The sequence below is a fragment of the Muntiacus reevesi genome, chromosome 1, assembly GCF_963930625.1.
Source record: "Muntiacus reevesi chromosome 1, mMunRee1.1, whole genome shotgun sequence".
Classification (NCBI taxonomy): Eukaryota; Metazoa; Chordata; class Mammalia; order Artiodactyla; family Cervidae; genus Muntiacus; species Muntiacus reevesi.
Window position 1 is genome coordinate 19232498 of NC_089249.1, and position 25224 is coordinate 19257721.

Sequence of the window (25224 nt, forward strand, 5' to 3'; positions counted from 1 at the left end):
CAGAGGTGGATTATTTTGATTAATCCTCAACTTGTTTAGGTGTGAGAGCGGGAAGGGCAGGAGGGCAGCGCCCCCTCCAGACGCTAGGGGACAGCGGGCTCACACCAGGCAAGTGACCACACCTTGAGAAGCAGGGACCTATAGCTTCTCCCGCCCGTGGTCGCAAAGGGGTCATTTCCTCCTGAGAAAGGTTTAAGACGAGTACACAGCAAGGCCCTCGCACACCCACCCTGGGCCTAAGCCCTCCCCTCCGCCATCTTTGCGCCCCGCCCCGCCGCTTCCTCCAGCTCAGTTTCGCGCCAAATTGTCCGGCAAGCAAAATGGAGCCCGGAAGGAGGGTATCCCGACGTCCTGCGCCCTGCAGCCAATCCCCTTCAGCAGTTTCTTTGGAGGCGGGACCCGCAAGCACAGAGCGGTCCAATCGCTGGCCTCGGGGTCTCGGCGAACCAATGAGGGCGCAGCGGCCGCGGCGTCCAAACGCTGCATCTGGTTTTTCCCGCGAAACGCGGCAGTGGACGGTGGGGGTTCTTGTGCCTGCGGTTCCGTGGAGCGCGGGAAGGCCGAGGTGAGGCTGGAGGGGCTGGGGAGTGAGCCCCTCGGAGCCAGCCCCCCGGGGGACGGCCGGCGTCTGCATTTGGGGCGCAGTAGGGCTGGGCAGGGGTGTCTCATGGGAGAGCTGGGGTCGAGGTCTGGGAGGCGGAACCGGGCTCACGTCTGCCTCGCACTCGGAGCCGAGGACCTGCGTGTCGGAGGGAATGCCGCACACCCCCATCTGCCCTCCAGTCTGCTCCATCTTCTCATTCCGCGTCAGGTGCAGTCATGTCGGGCTTCGACGACCCCGGCGTTTTCTACAGTGACAGCTTCGGGGGCGATAACGCGGCCGATGAGGGGCAGGCCCGCAAATCCCAGCTGCAGAGGCGCTTCAAGGAGTTCCTCCGGCAGTACCGGGTGGGGACCGACCGCACCGGCTTCACTTTCAAGTACAGGTGCGTGCTGGAGCGGGACAAGAGGGGAGCTGCGGCCCCAGCCGTGCTGAGTTCCACTCGCTGGGGCCCCGCACCCTCATGGCGTTTGGTTTTGTACATTTCATATCTGAAGTTAACTTATGAGTGAGTCACCTGGGCCCTTTGCATCTTTTCCCAGGATTTGCTTCTATTAATCTGTTTCTTATAGTCCTTCTATGTAATACCTGCAATACTATGTAAAGCGAGTTATTTTCAGATCTCTGGAGACGGTAGTTAGGTTTTACCTTACTTGCTCACTCATTCATTCGTTCCACTCAGTCAGCTTCTATTGATTGAGCACCTGCTGCATGCATGCCAGCTGCTCTTCTAAGTGGTGAGCTGCAGCACTGAATGAGCTGGGCAAAGCTCCTGCTCCCAGTCATTGTACAATGGTGATATCCCGCCAAATCCTTGTAGGCCCTTAAGTGCAGAGAGCGTGAATTTGCAGGTCCAAACTTGGGCTTGATCCATTATTAGCTCAGTGACTTCCAAGTGACAGTCTCTCTGAGCCTCAGTTTCTTCGTCGGTAAAATGGGCATAGCCACCCCTGCTTCCATTTATTCATGCACCAGCTAACACTGACCATCTGTGTGCCAGACCCTAGGGTACAAAGATGAAAAGATTCATACTACTTGCCCTCAAGGAGCTTTTGAATCAGTGGGACTGAGGCGTAGGCATGCCCAAGTAAATTACAAGGTGATGATTGCCTCAAAGGAGGAGTGTACAAGAGGAGTTAGGGGAGGCTTAAGGTGATCTAGAGCTGAGAGAAGAGTATCTGGTGTGGAAAGCATTTCTGATAGCAGGAGGTGCATACATGGGCAGTGTGGGGTGGCCTGTTACAACAAGGGGCTCTCAGAGCCAGACTGGCTGTTGTATGTGGCTCTGGACGTAAGGTAGAAAGGGATGAGGCTGAGGAGGTCAGTGGCTCCCAAAAGCGTTTTTGGGATAATAGTTTCACGGGATGCTCTGTAAAGAGAGTCCTGTGGTTGATAAGACAGGCACGGTCTCTGCTGCCTTCCATCGCCAGGTTCCAGCTGTGTGCCTTGTTAGTATCTGAGAGAGGGTTAAAGGGTCCAGGGAGTCCAGTGAAAGGACTGGTTTGCAGTGAGAGTCTACCAGACTCGCTTGTGAACTTTGAACTGTTCTTTGATGATGACTTGGACAGCTTCCATGGAGCTTGCTTTGGAAGATGCCTCTGACCGGGATGGGGGGGGGCGGGGGGGCGTCGGATTGCTGGGTTAAATAGCGGATCCACCTGGAGCTCGATGTGTTTGAGAAGCTGGTGGCAGGGCAGTGGTGTGGGCAGACACAGGGTGTGGGTGCTCATCAGCCAGTATTGCCTCCTCTTCTCTGTGCCCTTCCCCGCCCCTACTCCAGGGATGAACTCAAGCGGCATTATAACCTGGGGGAATACTGGATCGAGGTGGAGATGGAGGACCTGGCCAGCTTCGACGAGGAGCTGGCTGACTACTTGTACAAGCAGCCAGCCGAGCACTTGCAGCTGGTGAGTGGGACCCCTGCCCCGGGACCCCCAGGACTGGCCCTGCTCTGGTCACTCACAGGCTGTCCCCTCCCCATCTCCAGCTGGAGGAAGCTGCCAAGGAGGTGGCTGATGAGGTGACCCGGCCGCGGCCTGCTGGTGACGAGGTACTCCAGGACGTCCAGGTCATGCTCAAGTCGGACGCCAGTCCGTCCAGCATCCGTAGCCTGAAGGTGGGTCCCCTCGGAGGGAGGCGGTGGTGGCTGTGTGTGTGGAGGGGTTTTGGAGAGAGACCTAAGTGCCAGCTCTGTGACCCTGAACAACTCACTCACCCTTTCTGAGCCTATTTTTGCCTCTGAACAATTAGCTCCCTGGACAAACGCTTGCTGAGCTCCTTCTGTGCACAGGACATGAGTTGGGTCCTGGAGGAGCAGTAGTGAACTCAAGGACAAGCTTCTTTTCCTGGGAGACTGGATAAATGGTTAACTTCACCCACGATAACTGTAGGTGACTGTGAGAGCGATGGGAGAAATTGGGAGGTGATGAGAATGCATAGGGCCCCTCCGGAACAGATAGAGAAGGCTGCCTTCCAGAGGGGACATCTGAGTGGAGGCCTGTGGGTGAGAACGAGCAGCGTGCAAACAGCTGGGAGGGAACACGGGGTGGGGAGAGGAGGGCAGGGCATGGCTAGTGTAAAGCTTGCAAGGTGAGGGGTCAGGAGTGTACCAGGCCGAGGGAAGGACGGTCAGTGTGACTGGAGATGGGGCCACAGGAAAGCTGGGCAGGGCCAGTCTGCCACCCAGCAAATATTTTTTGAGTGGCTGCCTCACACCGGATGCTGGGTTCGCCTCTCGCTGTAGACAGACGGTACCTGGTTCCATGCAGCTTATAGTGAGAGAAACAGACAAGGAGCAGTGAGCTGGTTTCAGGTCCCAGGACATGAGCCACGAAGAAGAAAAAAACGGGATCAACGTGACGGGCCGAGGGGCCACGTGGTGGTTGGAGAAGGTCTCTCTGAGGAAGTGGCGTTGGGGCGAGTCTGAGGGACGCATGGCCCTGTGACAGCTCAAGGGAGGAGTGTCCAGGCTCAAGGAGAAGCAGGTGCAAAGGCCCTGGGGTGGGGACAGCAGCCGTTTCAAGGGACAGACGAGGGGCAGAGGCAGCTGCAGTGGCTGGACCCCAGTGAGGGCAGGGCAGGGGAGGGGAGGGAGGGGGTGGAGAGCCAGGTGGCCAGGGCCTCGGATTGAGAGGTGAGTAGGCGGGTGGGCTGATTCTGTCTTTAAAAGCTTCCTCTGGCTGCCAAGTGAAAGGAGAATTTCTAAAGCCGGCGGGAGTGGGACCCAGGAGAGTTTCCCGAGGAGGAGGTGAGGGTCGAACGTTGGTTCTTCTCTCAGAAGGTGGTTGTGAGAAGCAAGTGAAGGGATGCACGTGCCTGTGCCTGCTGAACTCCGGGCCCAGGTTGTGCCGCCAAAAGGCCACGCGCTGGTCTTTGCCGGAGCCCTCATGGCCTGCTGCTCAGTTCAGGGCCCCACCAGACCTTGCTTGGTTGGCACAGCGGCGCGTCTCTTACAGAAGCAGGCTGGGCCGTGGGCTCTGGAGGCTGTGGTGTGTGCTAGCTTTGTCTCTGCGCCCTGCGCCAGGCTGGGGAGACGCGGGGGAGGCGCAGGTGGGTCCGTTCTTGAAATTAAACTGAGCAGCATCATGTGTTTGCCTGTCCGTGGAGGCGAATTTGGGCTTGTTTCCTGGGGCAGCTGTTCCCTCAGAAAACCAAACCTCAGCCCCACTTGGACAGACTTCCTCTTCTCAGCCCCATTGGAAAACCCAGTGACTGGCCTGCCTGGGTGGGCATTCTGTGACAGAAGCTGAGCCCTCTCTACAAGGATCGCTTGTCAGGGTGGCCTAGGGGCTGGGCAGCCCCAGTCCTTTCCAACCTCGGGATCCTGAGGACTCAGATCCGCACTCTGTAGAGTGTTTTCCAGAAAGCAAGCTCTGAGGGGTGTGTCGGCAGTTCTGGGGTCCTCTGGGCTGTGACAGCCACGTGTGCCCCCGGTCTCAATCACCAGAGAGGGCCAGCCTCCATCCTGCTCCCCTCCACCTCCTGGGGCTCTACGGGGCATCAGCTCGAACCCATAGGCTTCCTGTCTGTCTCAGAAAACCTGTTGGAAATAGGAAGAAAAGATGATGATAAAAGGAACTTTTCTTGTTTTATTTTGCTTTTTATTATGAAAATATCACACACACAAAAGTAGTGAGAGGGGCATCCCTGATGGCCCAGTGATTAAGACTCTGCTTTCAGTGCAGGGGGCCGGGCTTCAATCCCTGGTCAGGAAACTAGATCCCACATGCTGCAGCTAAACACACACACACACACACACCGTGCCACACACACACACCTGGTCAGGAAACTAGATCCCACATGCTGCAACTAAATACACACACACACACACACACACCCGTGCCACACACACACACCTGGTCAGGAACCTAGATCCCACACGCTGCAACTAAACACACACACACACACACCCTAGATCCCACATGCCACACACACACACACACACACACACCCCCCCCTAGATCCCACATGCCACACACACACACACACACACACACACACCCCTAGATCCCACATGCCACACACACACACACACACACACACACACACACCCCTAGATCCCACATGCCACACACACACACCCTAGATCCACACACACACACACACACACACACACACACACACCCCAGATCCCACATGCCACACACAAACACACACACACACACACACCACACACACACACACACACACCCCCCCCTAGATCCCACATGCCACACACACACACACACACACCCCTAGATCCCACATGCCACACACACACACACACACACACCCCCAGATCCCACATGCCACACACACACACACACACACACACACACACACACACACCCTAGATCCCACATGCTACACACACACACACACACACACCCCTGGTCAGGAAACTAGATCCCACATGCTACACACACACACACCTGGTCAGGAAACTAGATCCCACATGCTACACACACACACACACACCGTGCCACACACACACCTGGTCAGGAAACTAGATCCCACATGCTGCAACTAAACACACACACACACACACACACACACACACCCACCCCGTGCCACACACACACACCTGGTCAGGAAACTAGATCCCACATGCTGCAACTAAATACACACACACACACACACACACATCGTCACACACACACACACACACACACACTGCGTGCCACAACTAAGATCAGGCACAACCAACAGGAAACTAGATCCCACATGCTGCAACTAAATACACACACACACACACAGCGTGCCACAACTAAGATCACACACACACACACACACTGTGTGCCACACACACACACAGCGTGCCACAACTAAGATCAGGCACAACCAAATAAATACATATTTTTTTAAGAAGTAGCAAGAATAGTGTAATGATTCCATCTGGGTTTAACGGCTGTTAATATTTTGCCTTGTTTTCTCCTGTCTTCTGCTGATGGATTTTAAAGTAAATCACAGACGTGGCACTTGATGCCTAAATACTTCAGCAGACATTAAAATAGAAGAGATTCTTGATGCGTGATCTTGGGCATCCCTGGCTCCCCTCACCCAGCCCCCTCCTTGCGGCTCTGTTGCAGTCGGACACGATGTCACACCTGGTGAAGATCCCAGGCATCGTGATCGCAGCCTCAGGGGTCCGCGCCAAGGCCACCCGCATCTCCATCCAGTGTCGTAGCTGCCGCAGCACGCTCACCAACATCGCCATGCGCCCCGGCCTGGAGGGCTACGCCCTGCCCCGGAAGTGCAACACGTGAGTGGGCCTCGCGGGCCCCGTGGTACCTGGGGGGGTGACGAGTTCACATCTGAGCGGAGGTGTGAAGGATGAGGATGAAGCCCTGCACCTGGGAGGGGCTGGGGCCACGGCCTGCCCTGTGAGTGTAGGGCCAAGCGGATGTCCTGGGTCTCGGGGTTGAGAACGGGTGGTGTCCCCCTGCCCCTCTTTGGTGGTGAGTTCTGTCCCTCCAGGGAGCCCAGGCAGCCCGTGCAGGGGCCCGGGGTGGGGAGTCCACTGGCGTCTTCAAACCCTGGCTCACTGGGGCAGGTCTGGAGCGGAGGCCCAGGAACATGCCAGGCTCCTTGGTGCACAGTGGCATATGGCTGCGTTGCCTGTGGCCTCATGGCCCACAGACGGAAAATGTATGTCTCTGGCTCCTTTCAGAAGATGATTGCTGACCCTGAGCTTCAGGGCCCTCATCCTTTTGGCGACTGGTTCCCCTCTGCTTCCTAACCTCAGGCCTCAGCCACACTTCTCGTTTCTACACTTAATTCCTTTTTGGTCTGGCTTTTTGAGTACCCTGAGGGCAGAGGACATGCAGATGTGTGTTTCCACTGAACCCTAGACTCCAGTCTGGCTGCTTGCCAGACACCTCCATGTGGCTGTCTAACGCAGATTAATGGGAGAGCCAGGTTCCAAGCAGGCCTCCCCAACCCTAACACCGTGTATTTACCCTGCTGAGCCGCCCTCCTCCAGCGCCTTCCCCGAGCTTGTCCTGGAGACCCCCATCCTGCCGCTGACCAGGCTTGTCGCTGACTTGTGGGATGGGTTCCCTGGGCTTGGGGCTCTGGGGGTAGCTCTGGTGACTCTTTTCTCCTCTCTCCTTACAGGGATCAGGCTGGGCGCCCCAAGTGTCCACTGGACCCGTACTTCATCATGCCGGACAAGTGCAAGTGTGTGGACTTCCAGACCTTGAAGCTGCAGGAACTGCCAGACGCTGTGCCGCACGGGGAGATGCCCCGGCATATGCAGCTCTACTGTGACCGGTGAGTGGCCCCCCCACACCAGGTCAGGGCTGTGAGCAGGCTGGCTGGCCATGCCTCCCGCCACTGAGTCAGGGGCCGTATGTGGACCCCGAGTGCAGTGGGGAGCGGGGAAGAGGGCTGGTTATGGAAACTTTCTCTGTGCCTGGTGCTTCCTCCCCTCGTCTCCCAGTGTTCTGCAGGGGCGGGTCAGTCTCACCGTGACCAGCTCCCTGAGTGGGGGTCTGGCTGCTGCTGCCTGCATTCTTCCTGCAGTCTCCCTGGCCATCTTAGAGCCAGGAGGCCCGAGGTGGCACAGCTGGACCGCCAGCAGGGTGGGGAGGACCCTCTTCCCAGGCTGAGTCCCACCCCCGGCCTTCTGTTAAGATTTTTCTTGGATATTGCTGGGTAATCGGAAAGTGGGGAGAGGGTGCTAGGCCGGCCCGGTCCCCTTCCAGGGCCTGGGAGGATGGCGTAGAGATATGGACTGGGCTTCTTCACCTGGGCTCACGCACCCTGATACCTCAAGCAGATAGTCTGTGCAGTACACTTTTCGGACGAGGGATCCACAGGTCGTTAGCTCCCTCAGCGACAGTGGAAGGTGTAGCGGTCAGACTGCTGAGCAGGTGACGTGAGCTCACTGAGCCTCAGTCTTCTCACCAGGAAAATGGGGACAGTGACGGGCCTTAATCTCTCATCACTGCTAGGAGATTTAAAGTAGAAAATGCATGTGAAGTGTTTACCACGGTTCCTTCATACAAACTAAGTATTTGTTGTTAGATTATTTGTGCAGTCTGGGGTTAGATTTAAAGCTGAAGAAGTGGGATCTGCGAAGAGAGGACCCAGAATGTTAACAGTGGCAGTGAGGGTCCTTTAGGGGATGGGACTCTCTTTGGCCTAACGCCCTTCTGGGTCTGGTACCTCACTTGATCGCACAGTAACCCAGCAAGTCAGATCACTTTATCAAACCCCTCCAGGCTCAGAGAGCTGCAGTGACTTTTTTGAGGTCACACAGCTCGTAAGTGGCAGAGTACGAATACATGCCCCAGAGTCCTGTCCATGCTGCACCGGAGCATGGTTCTGGCCGGAGGGGCTTGGAGACTTCCTTGTTGCAGCATTTTTTTTTTTTTTTTAAAGAGATTAAAGTCCAGGTGCAAAATGACTTGCCTGAGCTTCGTGGAGCTGTGAAGAGGCAAAAATGGGGCCCTTGCAGGGAGGCTGGGAGGGCATCAGGAGGAAGGCTTCCCCTGAGATGGCTGAGGGGAGCCTTGCAGCGCTTCTGACAGCAGGCCAGGTGGAGATGGGGACCCTGAGGGGCTGGGGATGGGCCTTCTGACCCCACCCAGTCAGGCCGCCGCTGTGACCAAGGATTGTCCTCCCAGCAGCTGGGCCGTCCACGTGTGGGCTGGGTCGTGGTGAGAGGGAGAGAGACCTGGGGCGGGGCGGCGGCTAGAGCCAGATCAGCTCATGAAGCCTCCTGTAGAGATGCTGAGGTGAACGGCGAGCATGATGAGGTGGTGGGAACGAGGGGCTCCTGCCCCCAGCAGACTCTCACCTTCTTCCTCCTTCCTCCCCGCCCTCCTGTCAGGTACCTATGTGACAAGGTCGTCCCTGGGAACAGGGTCACCATCATGGGCATCTACTCCATCAAGAAGTTTGGCCTGACCTCCAACAGGGGCCGAGACAGAGTGGGCGTGGGCATCCGGAGTGCCTACATCCGGGTCCTGGGCATCCAGGTGGACACAGATGGCTCTGGTGAGTGGGCTTTGGGCCGACCCCCCTCGTCCGTCCCCCCTCGTCCGTCCCCGGGCCTCCTCCTCCCAGTCCCCCTGTCTGCACCCCCACCCCTACACTCTGTTCTGCACGGCAGCCGGGGAGAGCAGTGCTTTCATACCAAAGATACCTGTCACTGCCCTCAGCAAGATGGAAGGCATCCTGGTGGTCCCTGAGGCCCCTCTGATCTGGCCCAATGCCTCACAGCCCCCTCCAGGTCTTCCCCTTGCTCATTGGAGCCTGGAGCACACAGGCCCAGCCCTTGGATGAGAAGTGGGGTCTGTCTGCTCAGACTGATGCTCCTGCTGCCCAGCTCTGAGGACCTTGCCCTCTGGTAGGCCCTGGGCTGGGAGGGTGGCCCTTCACACACCTGCACCCCCTCTGCCCGCCCAGGCCGCACCTTTGCCGGCGCCGTGACCCCGCAGGAGGAGGAGGAGTTCCGGCGGTTGGCTGCCCTCCCCAACGTCTACGAGCTCATCTCCAAGAGCATCGCCCCCTCCATCTTTGGGGGCACTGACATGAAGAAGGCCATCGCCTGCCTGCTCTTCGGGGGCTCCCGAAAGAGGTGGGAGTCCAAGCCTTCCCAGGTCCAGAGAGGGGATGGGTGACTTGCCCACAGCAGGGCAGCTGCCAGATGGGCAGGACAGGAATACTCTTTCCATTTGCCCGGGACTCTCAGTCCCACCTCCTACTCTTAGACACCCTTCCCACCTCCCAGGGTTGCTGTCAGCTGGCAGGGGGCCAATCCACGCCCTCCCTCCAGAGCAGTCCCCCCGACCCTGGCTAGGTGGGGCGCTTGGAGGACCTGGCAGATGCAGTGGAGAGAGCTCTGGGTGTGGAATCTGGAGACTGGGGATTAAATCTCTGATAACTACTTACTTACTGTGCAATTTTAGACAAGAGACACCACCCCTTTATACCCAGATGTCCATATGAATACAACAGATGGAAGCCTAACACTCAGGGGACATCATATGTCCTTTCGAGATTCTGAAACAGTAGAGATACAGAGAGTGATGATGTTACTGGCAGCTACCAGTTACTGAGTTCTTACCATGTGCCAGACAGTCTTTGGAATGTTTTCATGTGTTTGCAACCCAGTCCCCAAGTTAGCCCTATGAGAAAGTTATGGTTGAGCCCATTTCATAGATGAGGAAACTGAGGCATAGAGCATTAAAGAGACTGCTAACAGGCGCATGTCCTGGCCTGGAGCCTGCCCTTGTGGTGTCTGCTCCACGGTACCGCCAGCAGCCTGCTGGCGTCTGTCTCTCCAGCTGGGGCACGTGTTTATCAGATGCTGTCTGTGTGTGCCCAGGCCCAGCTCTTGGTGCCATTTCCTTTGACCCTCCCCTCCCTGGGTGGCAGACAGAGGAGGCTAAGGGATACAGCTGGCTATGAGCGTGGCTTTCAGGCCAGAGCCCCTGTGTCCCACCTACTCCAGGGCTCATGACGTGGTAGGGCAGGAGTGGTAGCCAGACCACTGTGACCAACCTGCCCTTGCTGATTCTCCTGTTGCTCACCTGGCCTTCCTGCCCGTCCCCCCAGGCTGCCAGACGGCCTCACTCGCCGAGGAGACATCAACCTGTTGATGCTGGGCGACCCGGGGACGGCCAAGTCCCAGCTGCTGAAGTTCGTGGAGAAGTGCTCCCCCATCGGGGTGAGTGTCCTGGATGACCTCTGCCTGCCCTGGCTTCCCCACAGGGAGGAAGCTGCAGGAGGGGCCACAGGGGAGAGAGGAAGAAGGGGACAGACAGTGCCTGTAGGTTTGGGGCAGCCGGCGGAGCGATGGACCAAATAGGGTTTGGGTCTCAGCCTGGCTAGTAATTGGCTGTGGACCTTGAGCAGGTCAACCAGTCTCTCGGCCTCAGTTTATGCATCCGCTGAGTCTGCACATCGATAGCAGTCATGGCCGAAATCAAGGCCCAGGTGCTGTGTGTGGTGCTTTCGTGTCTCGATTCATTCACTGCTCACCTCAGCTCCGGGTAGGTAGGTCCTGTCACCCCTTTTTTTGGATGAGGAAACGAGTACAGAGCCGCTCAGCATTTTGCCCAAGGTCCCGTGGCTATTATGTGCTAACACAGGGATTTGAACCCGAGTGTCCGGTCAGCCGGGTCCCCTGTGTGGTGTTCAGCACATCTAGGGGATTGGAGTGGGTAAGGATGGCCGCGTGGTCTTATGGGGGAAGCGTGGCCTCTGGGTAGACGTGAGGTGGGCCAGGGGTCCTCTGTCAGTGCTGCCCGGTGGAGACACGTGGACTCCAGTTGTGAGCCTTGGGGAGTGTACGTTTTCTAGTAGCCTCTTAGAAAAGCAAAAGAAGGTGGTGATGGGCTTCCCAGGTGGCTCAGTGGTCAAGAATCACCCTGCTAACACAGAAGACACGGGTTCTATTCCTGGGTTGGGAAGATCCCCTGGAGAAGGAAATGGCAACCCACTTCAGTATTCGTGACTGGGACATCCCATGCACAGATGAGCCTGGTGGGCTACAGTCTCTGGGCTTGCAAAAGAGTGGACATGACTGAGCATGCATGTACACAATTTTGATAATTCTGTTTAATCCAACGTGTGTAGAATGTTACTATTTCAGCATGTGGTTTAACACAGAACATGAAGAAGATAGCCTGTGTTCTCTTTAGCACTGACTGAAATCCCCATGTATCTCATACACGTAAGCACACTTTGCTTTGGACTTGCCACAGTTCAGAGGCCCCTTGGCAGCGTGTGGTTTTCAGGTCCCTACAGAGATGATGGGACTCAGGGCGGGGAAGCCTTTCCGGAGAGTCCAGCGTCCACTCTGCTGGGAGGGTGTCACTTCTCTCAGCCTCAGTTTACTCCTTGTGAGCCCAGCTCCCGGGGGCTGTTCATGAGACAGTCGGGCTCAGGTGAATGATGGATGTGAACAGCCCGGGGGAGAACCTCCAGGCCAGCTGTGGCTGGTGGCCCCCCATCAGAGGAGGAACGCTGAGATTGTCTGTGCCCTGCACCCCGCTGTGATGTGTGATCCTGGGCAAGGCTCCAGCTCTGGGGGCCCCTGGACTTACCGGGGTCAGAGCCTGGGGGCTGTGTTGGGCCCTGACCCTCCCGTTGCCCTCCCCCAGGTGTACACGTCTGGGAAGGGCAGCAGCGCGGCCGGCCTGACAGCCTCGGTGATGAGGGACCCCTCGTCCCGGAACTTCATCATGGAGGGCGGGGCCATGGTCCTGGCCGATGGAGGGGTCGTCTGTATTGATGAGTTTGACAAGGTAAGCCCAGCTGGGCGAGGGGTTGGCTCAGTGCTGGTGGCACCTGGCGGCTGTGGGCTGGGGGTGTGAATGGCAGAACCCCCCTTTGATGAGGTAGAGACCTCCCATCACTGTAGGGATGTAGTAAACCTTTCTGAGCTTAGAGAGTGGGGAGACGAGAGCCAAGCCCACACGTTATCCCCGTGACTGGAGGTGACCTGGTTCCTGCCATTAGCTGGCACGGAGTGGGGACTTAGGAACATTAGCTCCTGCAGGGTTTCCTGCTGCCGCTGCGCCCCAGCCCCCTCACCTGGGTCTGGTGGACATTCCTCTCTCTTCCACACAGATGCGAGAGGATGACCGTGTGGCAATCCACGAGGCCATGGAGCAGCAGACCATCTCTATTGCCAAGGTGAGCGCCCTCCCCGGGGGCCCACTCAGCCACAGTGCGGCCTGGCCCGGCCATGCCGGGAGTGCTGGGAGGGGCTGGGCCCTGGCCCCGTGCTCAGGCTGTCCTGAGCGGTCCAGCCTCTGCTGACTGCAGCAGTGGTCCTGGAGAGAGTGTGTGTGTGTGTTTGTGTGTGTGTGTGTGTGTCCTGAGAAGGCTGTGACCCCGAGTTCTCATCTCTGTCCTCTGCCGCCCCCACACTCCCCTCTCAGGCTGGCATCACCACCACCCTCAACTCCCGCTGCTCTGTCCTGGCTGCTGCCAACTCGGTGTTCGGCCGCTGGGATGAGACAAAGGGGGAGGACAACATCGACTTCATGCCCACCATCCTGTCCCGCTTCGACATGATCTTCATCGTCAAGGATGAGCACAACGAGGAGAGGGACGTGGTGCGTAGGCGCCGGGCTCCTCCCAGGCCTGCAGGTCTCGGCGGGGGGAGGGTGGGCAGACAGGGGCTTCAAGGGTCCAGAGTCCCGGCTACCAGATCAACCTGTCAGTGGGCCCCCAAGGAGGTGGGTTGCAGACTCCGGAAACACTACATGGGGGTCCCTGGTCCTGCCTCTCCTGTGTACCACGTGGTTTGATTTGGGGTCACTCATTGCCTGGGTGTCTGTCCTTTGTATGTGGAACGAGGGAGTTGACCTTTGATTGCAAGTATTAGAACCCCAGTTCCATTCAGTCTTTCTGGAGGAACTCAAGGGCTTGTGTAGCAGGCAAGCCTGGAGGTGCAGGGCCCAGCTGGGTCTGGTCTCAGGGTTGTCTGCCTGTCTTGCTCGGCTCGGCCTCCCTGGGTGGAGGTTTGTTCTCAGGCAGCCTCGCCCCGCCTCAGGGTGGCAGGGAGGGCCTGGCAGCTCCGGACGTTTTCTTACCAGTTGACAGCCCCGAGGGAAAGAAGGGCCACCTCCTCTCCACTGGTTCTAGCCCTGGGAGCTCTCCCTCACCGCCTGCTCCAGCTCTGTGTTGGGACCTGGCTCGGGAAGGCCTGTGGCTGACCCCAGGTCCCCTCTGCCTCCCAGATGCTGGCTAAACATGTCATCACGCTGCATGTGAGCGCACTGACGCAGGCCCAGGCTGTGGAGGGCGAGATTGACCTGGCCAAGCTGAAGAAGTTCATCGCCTACTGCCGCACGTGAGTCCCGGACACAGGCCCCCGGGGGTGGGGTTGCCAGTCTTCCTGGTCGGGGAGAGCCCTTTCAGGAGGCCTGAGATGAGCCCTTAGGGTTTAGCTCTGCTGCTTCCTCCCCTACACACTCCCCCACCCCGTGGTTCCTGGCCTCAGCTTCCCTGTTTCTAAAATGAGGGTGGAGGGTTTAGATGGCCTTGAAGACCCCCTTGACTCTGATGTGTGGGGAGGCGTTGTGGACATGGTCTCTGGTAACGCCTGCCGGCACTGTGTGGCCCTGGGCAAGTCAGCCGACCTCTGAGCCTCGCTTTCCCGGGGTGCTTGTGCCCTCAGGTTTTTGTAAGAATCACACAAGATGTCGCGTGAGCGCTTGGCACGGCCCTGGGCCAAATAAACACTTAGCGCATAGCAGCTTCAGCCTTAAATATTGTTGTTCTCACAGACTGCCAGCGATGGTAGTCATACACATAGTGATTATTCTGTGCCAGGTGTTGTTTTGAGCATTTCTTTTAATTTTTAAAACTTGAGTGGCGCTGCACAGCTTGCAGGATCTCAGTTCCTTGACCAGGATTGAACCTGGGCCCTAATAGTGAAAGCACCAAATCCTAACCACTAGGACCACGAGGTAACTCTGATTATTTTACATATAAGCGAACTTTATTCCTCTTCCCAAACCTGTGAGGTTGGTGTATTGTCATCCCATTTTACAGATGGGGAAGCTGAGGCAAAGAAAGGTTAAGTAACTTTTCCAAGGCAGCAGGCAGGAGCTATGGACCCAGGATTTGAACCCAGGTGCCCGGCTCCAGAGGCTGTGCTTTTCACTTCTGTATCAAGGTTCTGGACACGCACCTCCTCTGTCTCTTACTGGAGCTAAAACCTGGGGTGGAGGGATCTTCGAGTGCCTTTCTGATGGGAGGTGAAGTACTGCATTTGGGTGGGTGCCTCCTCGCCGCTTTTGTCCCAGTGACCCAGTACCCCGTGGTACCGGGCTCTTTGTCATGGTTCTGAGCTCTTCACGGCCCCACCCTTGGAGGCTTGGGCTGTTGTGTGTGAGTCTGAGAGCCCTGAATTTTTGTTATCCCTTGATGCCAGGTCCCGGGGGGCCTTGGGGAGTTTCCACCCTCCTTCTGGGCTCGGTCACTCAGTCGTGTCTAACTCTTTGCGACCCCATGGACGGTAGCTCTCCAGGTTCCTCTGTCCATGGGGATTCTCCAGGCAAGAATACTGGAGTGGGTTGCCATGCCCTTCTCCAGGGGATCCTACCAACCCAGGGATCAAGCCCAGGTCTCCTGCATTGCACGCAGATTCTTTACCATCTGAGCTACCAGGGAAGCCCTGGAGTAGGTGATCTGAGGTTCCCCTAAACCAGTGACTGTCATTTGCCTTGGGGCAGGGCTGTGGGGTGAAGGAGCTAGAGTGCAGGTGGATCTGACCAAATGCCCCCCGCTGCCACCTTTCCCGCCCCCACCCCCAATCTGGCATGCTTCCAGCCCCTGGACAGCAGTCACCAGGGTCCTCTCGTGGGTGTCGTTGTGCATCTCATCCCTGAATGTGTTGGGGGGAAGCACTGCTGTGAGCCTGCCATCTGGTGGGCCCAGAAACTGTGTCTGCAAAGCCAGCAGAGGCCGGCCAGGGTGGGTACCCCAAGATTCCTTCCCGCTCTCATGGCAACTGCTCTCCCCAACCCCTGTCCTGCAGGAAGTGTGGCCCCCGGCTGTCAGCAGAGGCCGCAGAGAAGCTGAAGAACCGGTATATCATCATGCGGAGCGGGGCCCGTCAGCACGAGAGAGACAGTGACCGGCGCTCTAGCATCCCCATCACCGTGCGGTGAGCGGGCCGGGTGGGCTGATGCGCAGCCTCGCTTACAGGGCGAGGGATGCCCTGCAAGTTTGGGGCTGGGACCCACTGGTGCCGGCCATGGTCAGGCTGCTGGGCAGGGACCACTCCTTTAGGAATGAAAACAGTGGCCTCCCTAATTGTCTACCTTTTGCTTTGTTTACTGTTGGGAAACTCTGGAACCCTCTCTTCTGAATTCTGTCTAGCTTCCCCCATTTTAGGGAAGCCTGAGGGTGAGGGAAGGTCCAGGCGTGGGAGTCAGGAGACCTGGTCCTTGCCTCCTGCCCACCATGTGATGGCTGAGAGATTGCTTTCCTTTTCTGGGCCTCAGTTATCTTAGCTGTTAACTGTCTTCACTGTGGTGAGTTTATACTAAGTGACTAAGAACTTAAACAGACCTACCTCATTTGAATCCTGCTTCCAGCACTGACTAGATAGAAGTGAGTTTTGCTCTATATAATGGAAGGTCCAAATAAAGTCACTTAACTGGGAGTTTATTTCCATCTTATGTGAAAATGTTTGAGGGCAGGGAGTCTAGGATCACGTGATGGTTCTTCAGTCATCAGCAGCAACTTGGGCTCCTTTAGGCTCAGCCTTCTCCTCATTGTCCAGTATGGCTGCTGGAACTCCAGCCATCACCCTTGCATTCCAGGTGGCAGGAAAGGGAGGAAAAGAAGGGCCTATTTTTTTCAGGACACTTCCTAAAGTTCCCATAAAATGTTTGGACTTATAACATACTGGCCACATCTTAGTCACACAGACACACCTAGATGCGATGGAGATTGGGAAATGTCTTGTAGCTGGGTGCCATGTGCTAGAATAGAAGTTGGGGTTCTCTTACTAAGAAGATGGATCATGGGGACAGCCTGCAGCCTTCCCTGTGAAGGGGCTGGACAGGAGAGGGACGATGGACTGAGTGCACTCTGGCGTCCTGTTGCTCCCATGCAGGCAGCTGGAGGCCATTGTGCGCATCGCCGAGGCCCTCAGCAAGATGAAGCTGCAGCCCTTCGCCACGGAGGCAGACGTGGAGGAGGCGCTGAGGCTCTTCCAGGTGTCCACGCTGGACGCTGCCTTGTCCGGCACCCTGTCAGGTAAACAGATGTGGGGAGATAGGCCGGGTGGTCCATGGGCTCTGGCTGGGGCTCCTGCTGGTTGCCTGCTGTCCTGGTTGCTTCTCTGCCCTTGCCAAGGTCTCTGTGCTTCCTCCTGCGAAGAAGCCACTCCCCCGTCCCTACGCCCACCAGCCATTTTCTTCCAAGATAGGAAGAACAGCCTCTCTAGACCCTGGAGCACAATCCTCTTAGGCCCAGTCCGTTATTAAGGCTCGCGGTTTTATCATTGGTTAAGGACAGCACTCGGCAGCCCTGTGTGTTGAGTTGTAACCTTTTGAGCGCTTCTGACGTTCTTCCCCCGTTTTACTTATAGCTGCCCCCAGAAGCCAGGTTGGGTGCTTAGTCCTTCCCCTGTTAAGAGATGAGAAAACTGACATCCAGACAGGCCTTTTCACGGTGCCCAAGGTTGGTCACCGTTCTCCCAGCTAGAGTGCAGGTCTCTTGACCCCGAGGCCAATTTGGGTCAGGCTGCTGTCAGTCCTGCCGCCTGCTTCAGGCTAAGCCTCTGAGTGGACTTCCCAGAGCATTGACTGTATGCCAGGCACCCCTGGGATGAATCTGTTCCCTCGCCAGCAGACAGGGCTTAGTATCTGCCGGGCTGTTTGAGGTCCTGGGAGGGAAGGAGCGAGCAGATTTCTTGAGTCCCCACCTTCCTCCTGGGGAGACACAGCAGAGGCAGACATGCCAAACTCAGGGAGCCAAGAGTGCGGAGGGGAGAATTCCAGCAGGGTGGGTGTGTCGAGGAGGGGTGGACTGTGTCCCCGTCGGGTGGTCCAGGATGGGCTTTCAGGAGGTGGCAGGAAGCAGGGATGGGCATGAGTGGACACCTGCCTCCCTGGAGTGTGGGGATGGGCTCACAGGTAGAGGGAGGGCTGAGTGGCAAGACCCCAGGGACAGCAGGGTTGGTGTGCTCAAGGGCCAGTGTGGCTGGAGTTGGGGAGGTGGGTGGAGGCTGATTGTCGCTGCCCTCCCCTTGGTGATGGCGACTCAGTCTCTGCCCTGGAGGGGCTTTCTGTTCCCTGAGGAACATTTGCTTATGGGGGGCTTCCTTGGATGTTTGAGGGCATAGGGTGGGTATGATTTGGGGCAGGGTAATTAGAGTTGGGCTTTGCAGGCTATGTAAGAGTTTGCCTTGTGAACTCATTTCAACTTGAAGCCTCGAAGTCTTTCTCAGTGGCTTCCCCCCTTGCCCCGCCTCCAGCTCTCTCTAGCTGAAGCACCAAGGCCTCTGCAGGCCTGGGTCAGCAGAGGAAACCCCTTCCAGCAATTGTCGGAAATCAGGAGCTGCTTGTCAGGGCTGCCTGGGGTGCCTCACAGATGTGGTCTCCAGGACAGCCTGCATGCTCCTGGGTCACTGCTGGGTCCCCTCTAGCTTTCCATCCTGATGCAGCCGCCTCCAGGAAGTCTTCCTGATTTGTCTAGCTGCCTGAGGTCTAGGTGCTGTCCTCAGGGCCCTCTAGTGGCCGCTCTACTCACCAGAATCAGAAAAACCTGTGCTGTGGCCTCCCGCTCGTGGGACCTGGCCCCACTCTGGTTCCCCCTCTGGCTGTGTCCCTGGCCCCACAACTAGGTTTTGAATGAAGTGGGCACATTTCCCACCTCTGAATCTTTGCACCTGCTGTTCCCTCTGCCTGCAGTATCCCTCTGCTCACGCCTGCCCTGTCCTTGACTCCAGGCCTCTGTCCGTCCTCTCGCTCAGGCCCTGGCTGTCCCCAGGCTCCCTCTCTGTCTTCCTCTCATGTTTTCTCCGGGGCCTGGCTGGCTCTTCCCCGCTGTGGACAGACTGAGGCCCTGCCCACCGACCCGCCTCCCTCCTTGCGCTCACAGGGGTGGAAGGCTTCACCAGCCAGGAGGACCAGGAGCTGCTGAGCCGCATTGAGAAGCAGCTGAAGCGCCGCTTCGCCATCGGCTCCCAGGTGTCTGAGCACAGCATCATCCAGGACTTCACCAAGCAGGTGGGCCTCCCGGGCCGGGTCCCACCCGCCTGGCACTGTGTCCTGCGCTCAGCGGGCAGGCCTGGGGTGGGGCAGGGGCGGCTGTTCCTGGGCCCAGGCCTGTCCCCAGCTCTCCCCTCGCGACTTTCTCTGTCACATTACGGGGAGAGGACGGGGGGCTGAGGTTCTGCTGGGACCTCCCAGGCTCCCCCAGCCCTTTGTCTCTCCCTTCCCCTTCCTTGCCTGCCCTTTGTGGGGTTGGGGGAGGCAGAACCAGAGGGTGAGCCTTCCAGCCCGCTGGGGACAGAGCTCTTGATACCATAGGTGGTGGAAGGGCCTTCTGGAAGCTGTGGGGAACTTGTCACCATCTCTGAAGTCACACGGACAGTCCAGTTTCTGGGCTCAGCTCCCCTTCGTGTCTGTCGTCTCCTCTTCATCCTTAGGGCAGTTTATGTGGCAGGTGGTACCCCGCCCATTCGAGGGGTGAGCAGACCAACGCTTAGAGGAGTTCGGGGATGTCAGGAGTGGTAAAGAATCCATCTACCAGTGCAGGGAGATGCAGGAGACCTCGGTTCAGTCCCTGGGATGGGAAGAGCCCCTGGAGGAGGAAATGGCAACCCACTCCAGTATTCTTGCTGGGAAATCCCGTGGACAGAGGAGCCTGGTAGGCTCCAGTCCATGGAATAAATGACTTAGCTTCTCTGTGCCTTAGTTTCTTCCCCTGTAAAATGTAAAACGATCACGTACCAGCTGCTCAGGGATGTTGAGGGGTGGAATGAGTTGGTGAAGATTTAGAACAAAGCTTGGTATGTAGTAGGCGCTTAGGACAGGTGAGCCCATTTAGGATGCGAAGTGGTAGGTCGTGAAGGCTGGACAGTTCCCGTGAGCAGGGGGTGCCTGGGCTCCTGAACGGTGGGGTGTCTGGGGGCACGCCTCTCACCCCACCCTGTGTCCCGCAGAAATACCCGGAGCATGCCATCCACAAGGTCCTGCAGCTCATGCTGCGGCGGGGCGAGATCCAACACCGCATGCAGCGCAAGGTCCTCTACCGCCTCAAGTGAGCCTGTGCTCACCGCCGCCGCCTCCGGCCACCCTCGCACTCTGGACGGAGCGACCCCACCCCCCCTGCCTTGCTGCCTCTGGCGTCTGCCCTGGCTGCAGATCCAGCAAATGTGCTTTTGGAGATTTATACAGATAATAAAGCCATGGTGTGTGTGTGCATATCTGGGCTTCTGCACTGGGTTGCCCATCAGCCCCATTCTGCTCTCTTGGCAGAGCAGGTGTGGGGGCAAGGACAGGCTCTGGAGCCTGGGAGACCTGGATTTCTGACCTGCCTGTGCTCCCTGGGCTCTGGGCAGGGCGCGTGCTATGTGTACTGGTGAGAATTGGCAAGACCCAGAGTATAAAGGTGCTTAGGAGAGCCCGAAGCTGCCCCCCAGCAGCTAATGTGTGGTCAGGAGCTGCGGTTCTGCATCAGACTGACTGGATTCACGGAACCGTTCCGCACTTCAGTTTCTTCATCTGTACATGGCGCTGAGTTCCCAGGGATGCGTTTAGGAGAGGAGACCTACTGGTAGTGAACGTCCAGAAGGAACCAGGCAGTGTGCTGAGATTGATGCAGGCATTTGGATCCAGGTACCTGGATTCCCACCAGGCCTTAGAACAAAGCAGGTAAGAGAGGCGTGCTGGGATTCCATAGACTGGCTGGCTCCCGGTGGGCCACCTCAGACTGTGTGACCCTGCGTGGGATGCCTGACTTCTGTGGTCCTGAGACTTTTAAGCAACTGAAATTGTGTTTTATCTTTTGAATTTTGGCTATGCTGGGTCTTTGTTGCAGCATGCATGCTTAGTTGCCCTGTGGCACGTGGGACCTTAGTTCCCAAACTGGGGGATCCAACCCATCTTACCTGTATTGCAAGGGGGACTCTTAACCACCAGACTGCCAGGGGTGTGTGTGTTTTTTTTTGACATTTCATTTTCTTGGTCTAGCTAGCGTCCACCACACATAATTACATGCTTTGTTTTCTTGTCATGAGAAATTTAAAGATCTATCCTCTTGGCAGCTTTCACATACGCAGTATATATCATTAACTGCAGTCAGTATGCCGTACGTTTGATTTCCATGACTCAATGTATTGTGTTCCTGGAGGTTTGTGCCTTTAACCCTCTTCACCCATGTGTTGTCCTTGCCGGCACTTACCACCTTAGCCTGTGGACCTTCTCACTTCTGTTCTCGTCTCAGCCTGTTTTTTTTTTTTTTGTTTCCACATATAAATACAGTCATGCAATATTACTTTCTGCATCTTGCTTAGTTTGCCTGATATAATGCCCTCAAGGTCCATCCGTGGCACACATGGCCAGGTTTCCTTATTTTTTTAATGGCTGGATAATATTCCATTGTATATATGCATGACATTTTTATCGTTCTGTCGATGAACACTTAGGTTGTTTTCATACCTGGTGTACTATAGATGATGCTGGAGTGAAAATGGGGGTGCAGATACCTTTTTAAATTAATGTGTCATATTTTCTTCAGATAAATACCCAAAAGTATATCTGTTGGATTATATAGTAATCTATTTTTGCTTTCTGAGGAACCCCCGTGCTCTTTTTTACCCCTTGGCACCTGTCCCAGTTCACCTTCATACCAACAGTGTCCAAGTGTCCCCTTTTCTCCCCGTCTTCACCAGCACTGTTGTTTGTTTGTTTTTGCTAGTAGCCCTTCTGACAGGTGTGAGGTGACATCATTGTAGTTTTGACTTGCATTTCCCTGATGATCAGTGATACTGAACAGCTTTTCTGGACCTGTTGGCCATCTGTATGTCTTTTGGGAAGGTGGTTATTCAGACCCACCCATCTTTTAATTGGATTTTTTGGGGTTTTTACTTTTTACTGTTGTATGAGTTCTATATGTACTTTGGGTATTAGCTCTATCAGATATGACTTGCATGTCTCTCCTATTCCATAGGCTGCCTCTTCATTCTTGTTGATAGTGTTCTCTGCTCTACAGAGCTTTTTACTGATGATGTTCCACTTGTTCTTTTTTTTTTCTTCTATTGCCTTTGCTTTGGGTGTCAAATTCAAAAAATTATCACTGAGACCGATGTCAAGGAACTTACTGCCTATGTTTTCGTCTAGGAATTTTAGGGTTTCAGACTTAACATTTAGGCTATTAATTCATTGCATTAATTTTTGTGTAAGGTGTAAGACAGTGGCCGTTTCATTCTTTTGCATGAGGCTGCCCAGTCTTACCCGCACCATCTATTGAAAGAGACTGTCCTTTCCCTATTGTATATTCTTGGCTCCTTTGTTGTAAATCAATTGACCATAGATAAGTGGGTTTATTTCTGGGCTAGCTGTTCTGTTTCGCTGATTTATGTGCACCTGCGTTTTATCAGTAAATGGAGTTTGTAGGAATCTTCACCATGAGTTATGAGGTTTGAGTAGTAGAAAGCGCAAGTAATAGCAATATTTGAGAAAATCAGCAATGCCAGTTTTTTGCTCATTATTTTGCCTAATTTTGAAATAACAATTTGAGTATATTTTGTTTTTAAAAAGGTAGAATTCACAAAATTAAAAACAAATCAGTTCATTCACTTGGTCGTGTCCAGCTCTTTGTGACCCCATGGACTGCAGCACACCAGGCTTCGCTGTCCTTTACTGTCCTGGAGTTTACTCAAACTCATGTCCATTGAGTCGGTGATGCCATCCAACCATCTCATTCTCTGTCTGCCCCTTCTCTTCTTGCCCTCAATCTTTTCCAGCATTAGGGTCTTTTCCAATGAGTTGGCTCTTTGCATGAGGTGCCCAAAGTACTGGAGTTTCAGCTTCAGCTTCAGCTTCAGCTTCAGTTCTTCCAATGAATATTCAGGGTTGATTTCCTTTAGGATTGACTGGTTTGGTCTTCTTGCTGGCCATGGGACTCTCAGGAGTCTTCTCCAGCACCAGAGTTCAAAACTATCAATTCTTTGACACTCAGCCTTCTTTCTGGTCCAACTCATATCCGTACATGACTACTGGAAAAACCATAGCTTTTGACTGTGTTAGGTATTTGATATCGAAAATACATTTGGAAATAGAAAAAAAAAAAACTCAAAAGCATGAATGTACCAATATACATTAAACATCTTATTCTAGTAAATTATTAAAGTGTTTAAAAATAACCACCATGTAAAAAGGAAGAAGTCATGAGAAAATCAAAGATGATTTGCTTTTCCTAAAAACGTGAACAGGAAGACTTGATGCCTCATTGTGCTCATTGTTGAATCACAAGAGTATTTTTGTGCAACAATCTCCTGCTGCTTAAAGCTGTTTGCAACGGACGGCGCTGTTCCAGGAAATGGAGAGATGAGAGGGGCTAAGTCAGCTTTGCTCTGACTCACCCGTGTTCAAAGCCCATTCCTGCTTGGATAATTGGAGGAGCACCTTTCTCACGGCTCTCTGCTGTCTTGTCTGGATGCTGACCTTGAGAGCATCCGAGCACTTCCGTTTCCTCTCAGCCTTTCATCTTGTTCAGGCGGAGACTCTCGAGTATTCGCTTCAGCCATCGCAGGACCCAGCCTTCCATTCCTTTGTTGGAGGAGTGTTGAGCATCAGTCCTGCAGCAGGGCTGGTCTGCATGTCTAGGAGGTGGAGAGGGAGCTTTCTCCTGGGAATGTGCTCCCCGAGGTCTCAGCTAGTGAGGGCTGGTGCCCAAACTCGTGGAGACTGTAGAAAAGGGATTTTTTCCAAGTCCTTCACCCACATCTGAAGCTGGGGTGCACTTGTTTCCCTAGCAGTCATGGCTGCTGTTACAGATGGGGAAACAGGCTCAGAGAGGCAGGGTCACAGTGAGTGAGGGCGGGGTCAGGATCTAAACCTAGGTGGGCTCTGATCCCGCCTGCCACGCCGACTTCACCTCAGCCTAGCAGAGGTGTCTGTCCAGGGAAAGGTTCGCCGCCAGCCATGGTCACCATATCCCAGGGGCAGGCGGCGCTGCTGTGGCAGGCCTGGCACAGAGGGACCAAATGGGGGCACCACTGGCTTGGCTCTGGCTGGTGGGGCAGGAGTGGGGCTCATGCTGAGGATGTGGGCAGGAGCTGCTGGGAGACACGCAGGGCTGGGCCCAGGGTCTTGGTGAAAATCCGAGAAGGGTCCTAACACACGTTCCCTTCCATCCCCAGCTGCTCCCTCTCCTGAGACCTTTCAGATCTCCCTCCCCTCGTCCGGAGAGCCCTCCTGCAGACCTCTTCCTCCACTGGGCAAGTCGCCTGTAAAATGGAGGTGACAATAGTCCGCCCCTGCTGTGGGGACTCAGATGCCAGATGGCCCGTCAGGCCTGTGCCTGGCACAGAGGAGGGGATCCCAGGAAAGGCTGGGTGTCTGGTTTTCTCTGCCTTCTGGCTCTGCATTCTGTTTCCACCTCTTCCTACCCAGGATGGCCCAGCTCCTCTCCTAGTGCCCCTGTATCCCCATCCATCCCTGGCTTCTGTGGGTCTATGAACTTATGTTTCCACCAAGAGAACTACCCTGTACCCCCGTCTCCAGTCCAAAATCCTGGAGAAAGAGCATGAGTGAGGAGAGAGCGGAGGAGGGTCTATGATTCAGCACCTCTGTCCAGGGGTTTGGAAATTTATGTCATTGCAATTGTCCTAAGTCTGATACGGCTTAATCAGCCCCATAGTGGGGCCGCCCCAGTGGCTCAGGCTGTAAAGAATCTGCCCGCAGTGTAGGAGACGTAGGTTCGATCTCTGGGTCTGGAAGATCCCCTGGAGATGGGAGTGGCTACCCATTCCAGTATTCACTGGAGAATTCCATGGACAGGAGCCTGGCAGGCTGCAGTCCATTGGTCGCAAACAGTTGGACATGACTGAGCAAACACATATTCGCAGTGGCAACTTCTCCATATGATCTTCTCTTGTTAGTTCACACACACTGAATCGAAAGTCTAATAGTGCAGATGTGCTAAGACCTGTTTTATAAAGGAAAATGCAGTGATGATTATATCAGTCTGGTTTTTTATTCATTGGAAATGAACACGGTCCACGCTTGAGATGTGTTATTTTAGAGAAGTGCTTGCAAATAGCAGCCTAAAACCCATTCTCTACTCTTTAAGAAATAAAAGCACAAAAAAATACTGGATTTTAAAAGACGCAGGAGAAAAGCATTCTACCTCTAGCTCATGCTGCTGCTGCTGCTAAGTCACTTCAGTCATGTCCGACTCTGCAACCCCATAGATGGCAGCCTACCAGGCTCCTGCGTCCATGGGGTTTTCCAGGCAAGAGTACTGAAGTGGGTTGCCTTTGCCTTCTCCTCTAGCTCATGAAAGGAGTCTATATTTTTGTATGCCATTGTTCAGTTGCTAAGTTTTGTCCAATTCTTCGCCACCCCATGGACTGCAGCACACCAGGCTTCCCTGTCCTTCACTATCTCCTGGAGCTTGCTCAAAGTCATGTCCATTGAGTTGGTTATGCC

General features: G+C 55.3%; 1 protein-coding gene across 1 annotated transcript; it reads left to right on the plus strand.

Annotated features, from left to right (window-relative positions):
* Positions 1-481: 481 nt before the first annotated feature.
* On the plus strand, positions 482-19994 carry MCM5 (minichromosome maintenance complex component 5). The gene is made up of 17 exons (XM_065938687.1): positions 482-565; positions 812-986; positions 2382-2508; positions 2589-2717; positions 6169-6341; positions 7196-7351; positions 8916-9082; positions 9494-9665; positions 10646-10757; positions 12196-12339; positions 12665-12730; positions 12979-13155; positions 13783-13895; positions 15588-15716; positions 16674-16816; positions 18665-18792; positions 19731-19994. Exons 2-17 carry the CDS (start codon positions 820-822, stop codon positions 19830-19832), a joined length of 2205 nt encoding a protein of 734 aa, XP_065794759.1. The 5' UTR covers positions 482-565; positions 812-819; the 3' UTR covers positions 19833-19994.
* The last annotated feature ends 5230 nt before the right edge of the window (positions 19995-25224 follow it).

Bases quoted from the DNA above. Each gene is read 5' to 3' on its own strand.
- MCM5 (XM_065938687.1), top strand. From the start codon at position 820: ATGTCGGGCTTCGACGACCCCGGCGTTTTCTACAGTGACAGCTTCGGG. The intron at 2,718-6,168 runs GTGGGTCCCCTC...GCTCTGTTGCAG, and splicing joins CCAGCATCCGTAGCCTGAAG to TCGGACACGATGTCACACCT. The intron at 12,731-12,978 runs GTGAGCGCCCTC...CTCCCCTCTCAG, and splicing joins AGACCATCTCTATTGCCAAG to GCTGGCATCACCACCACCCT.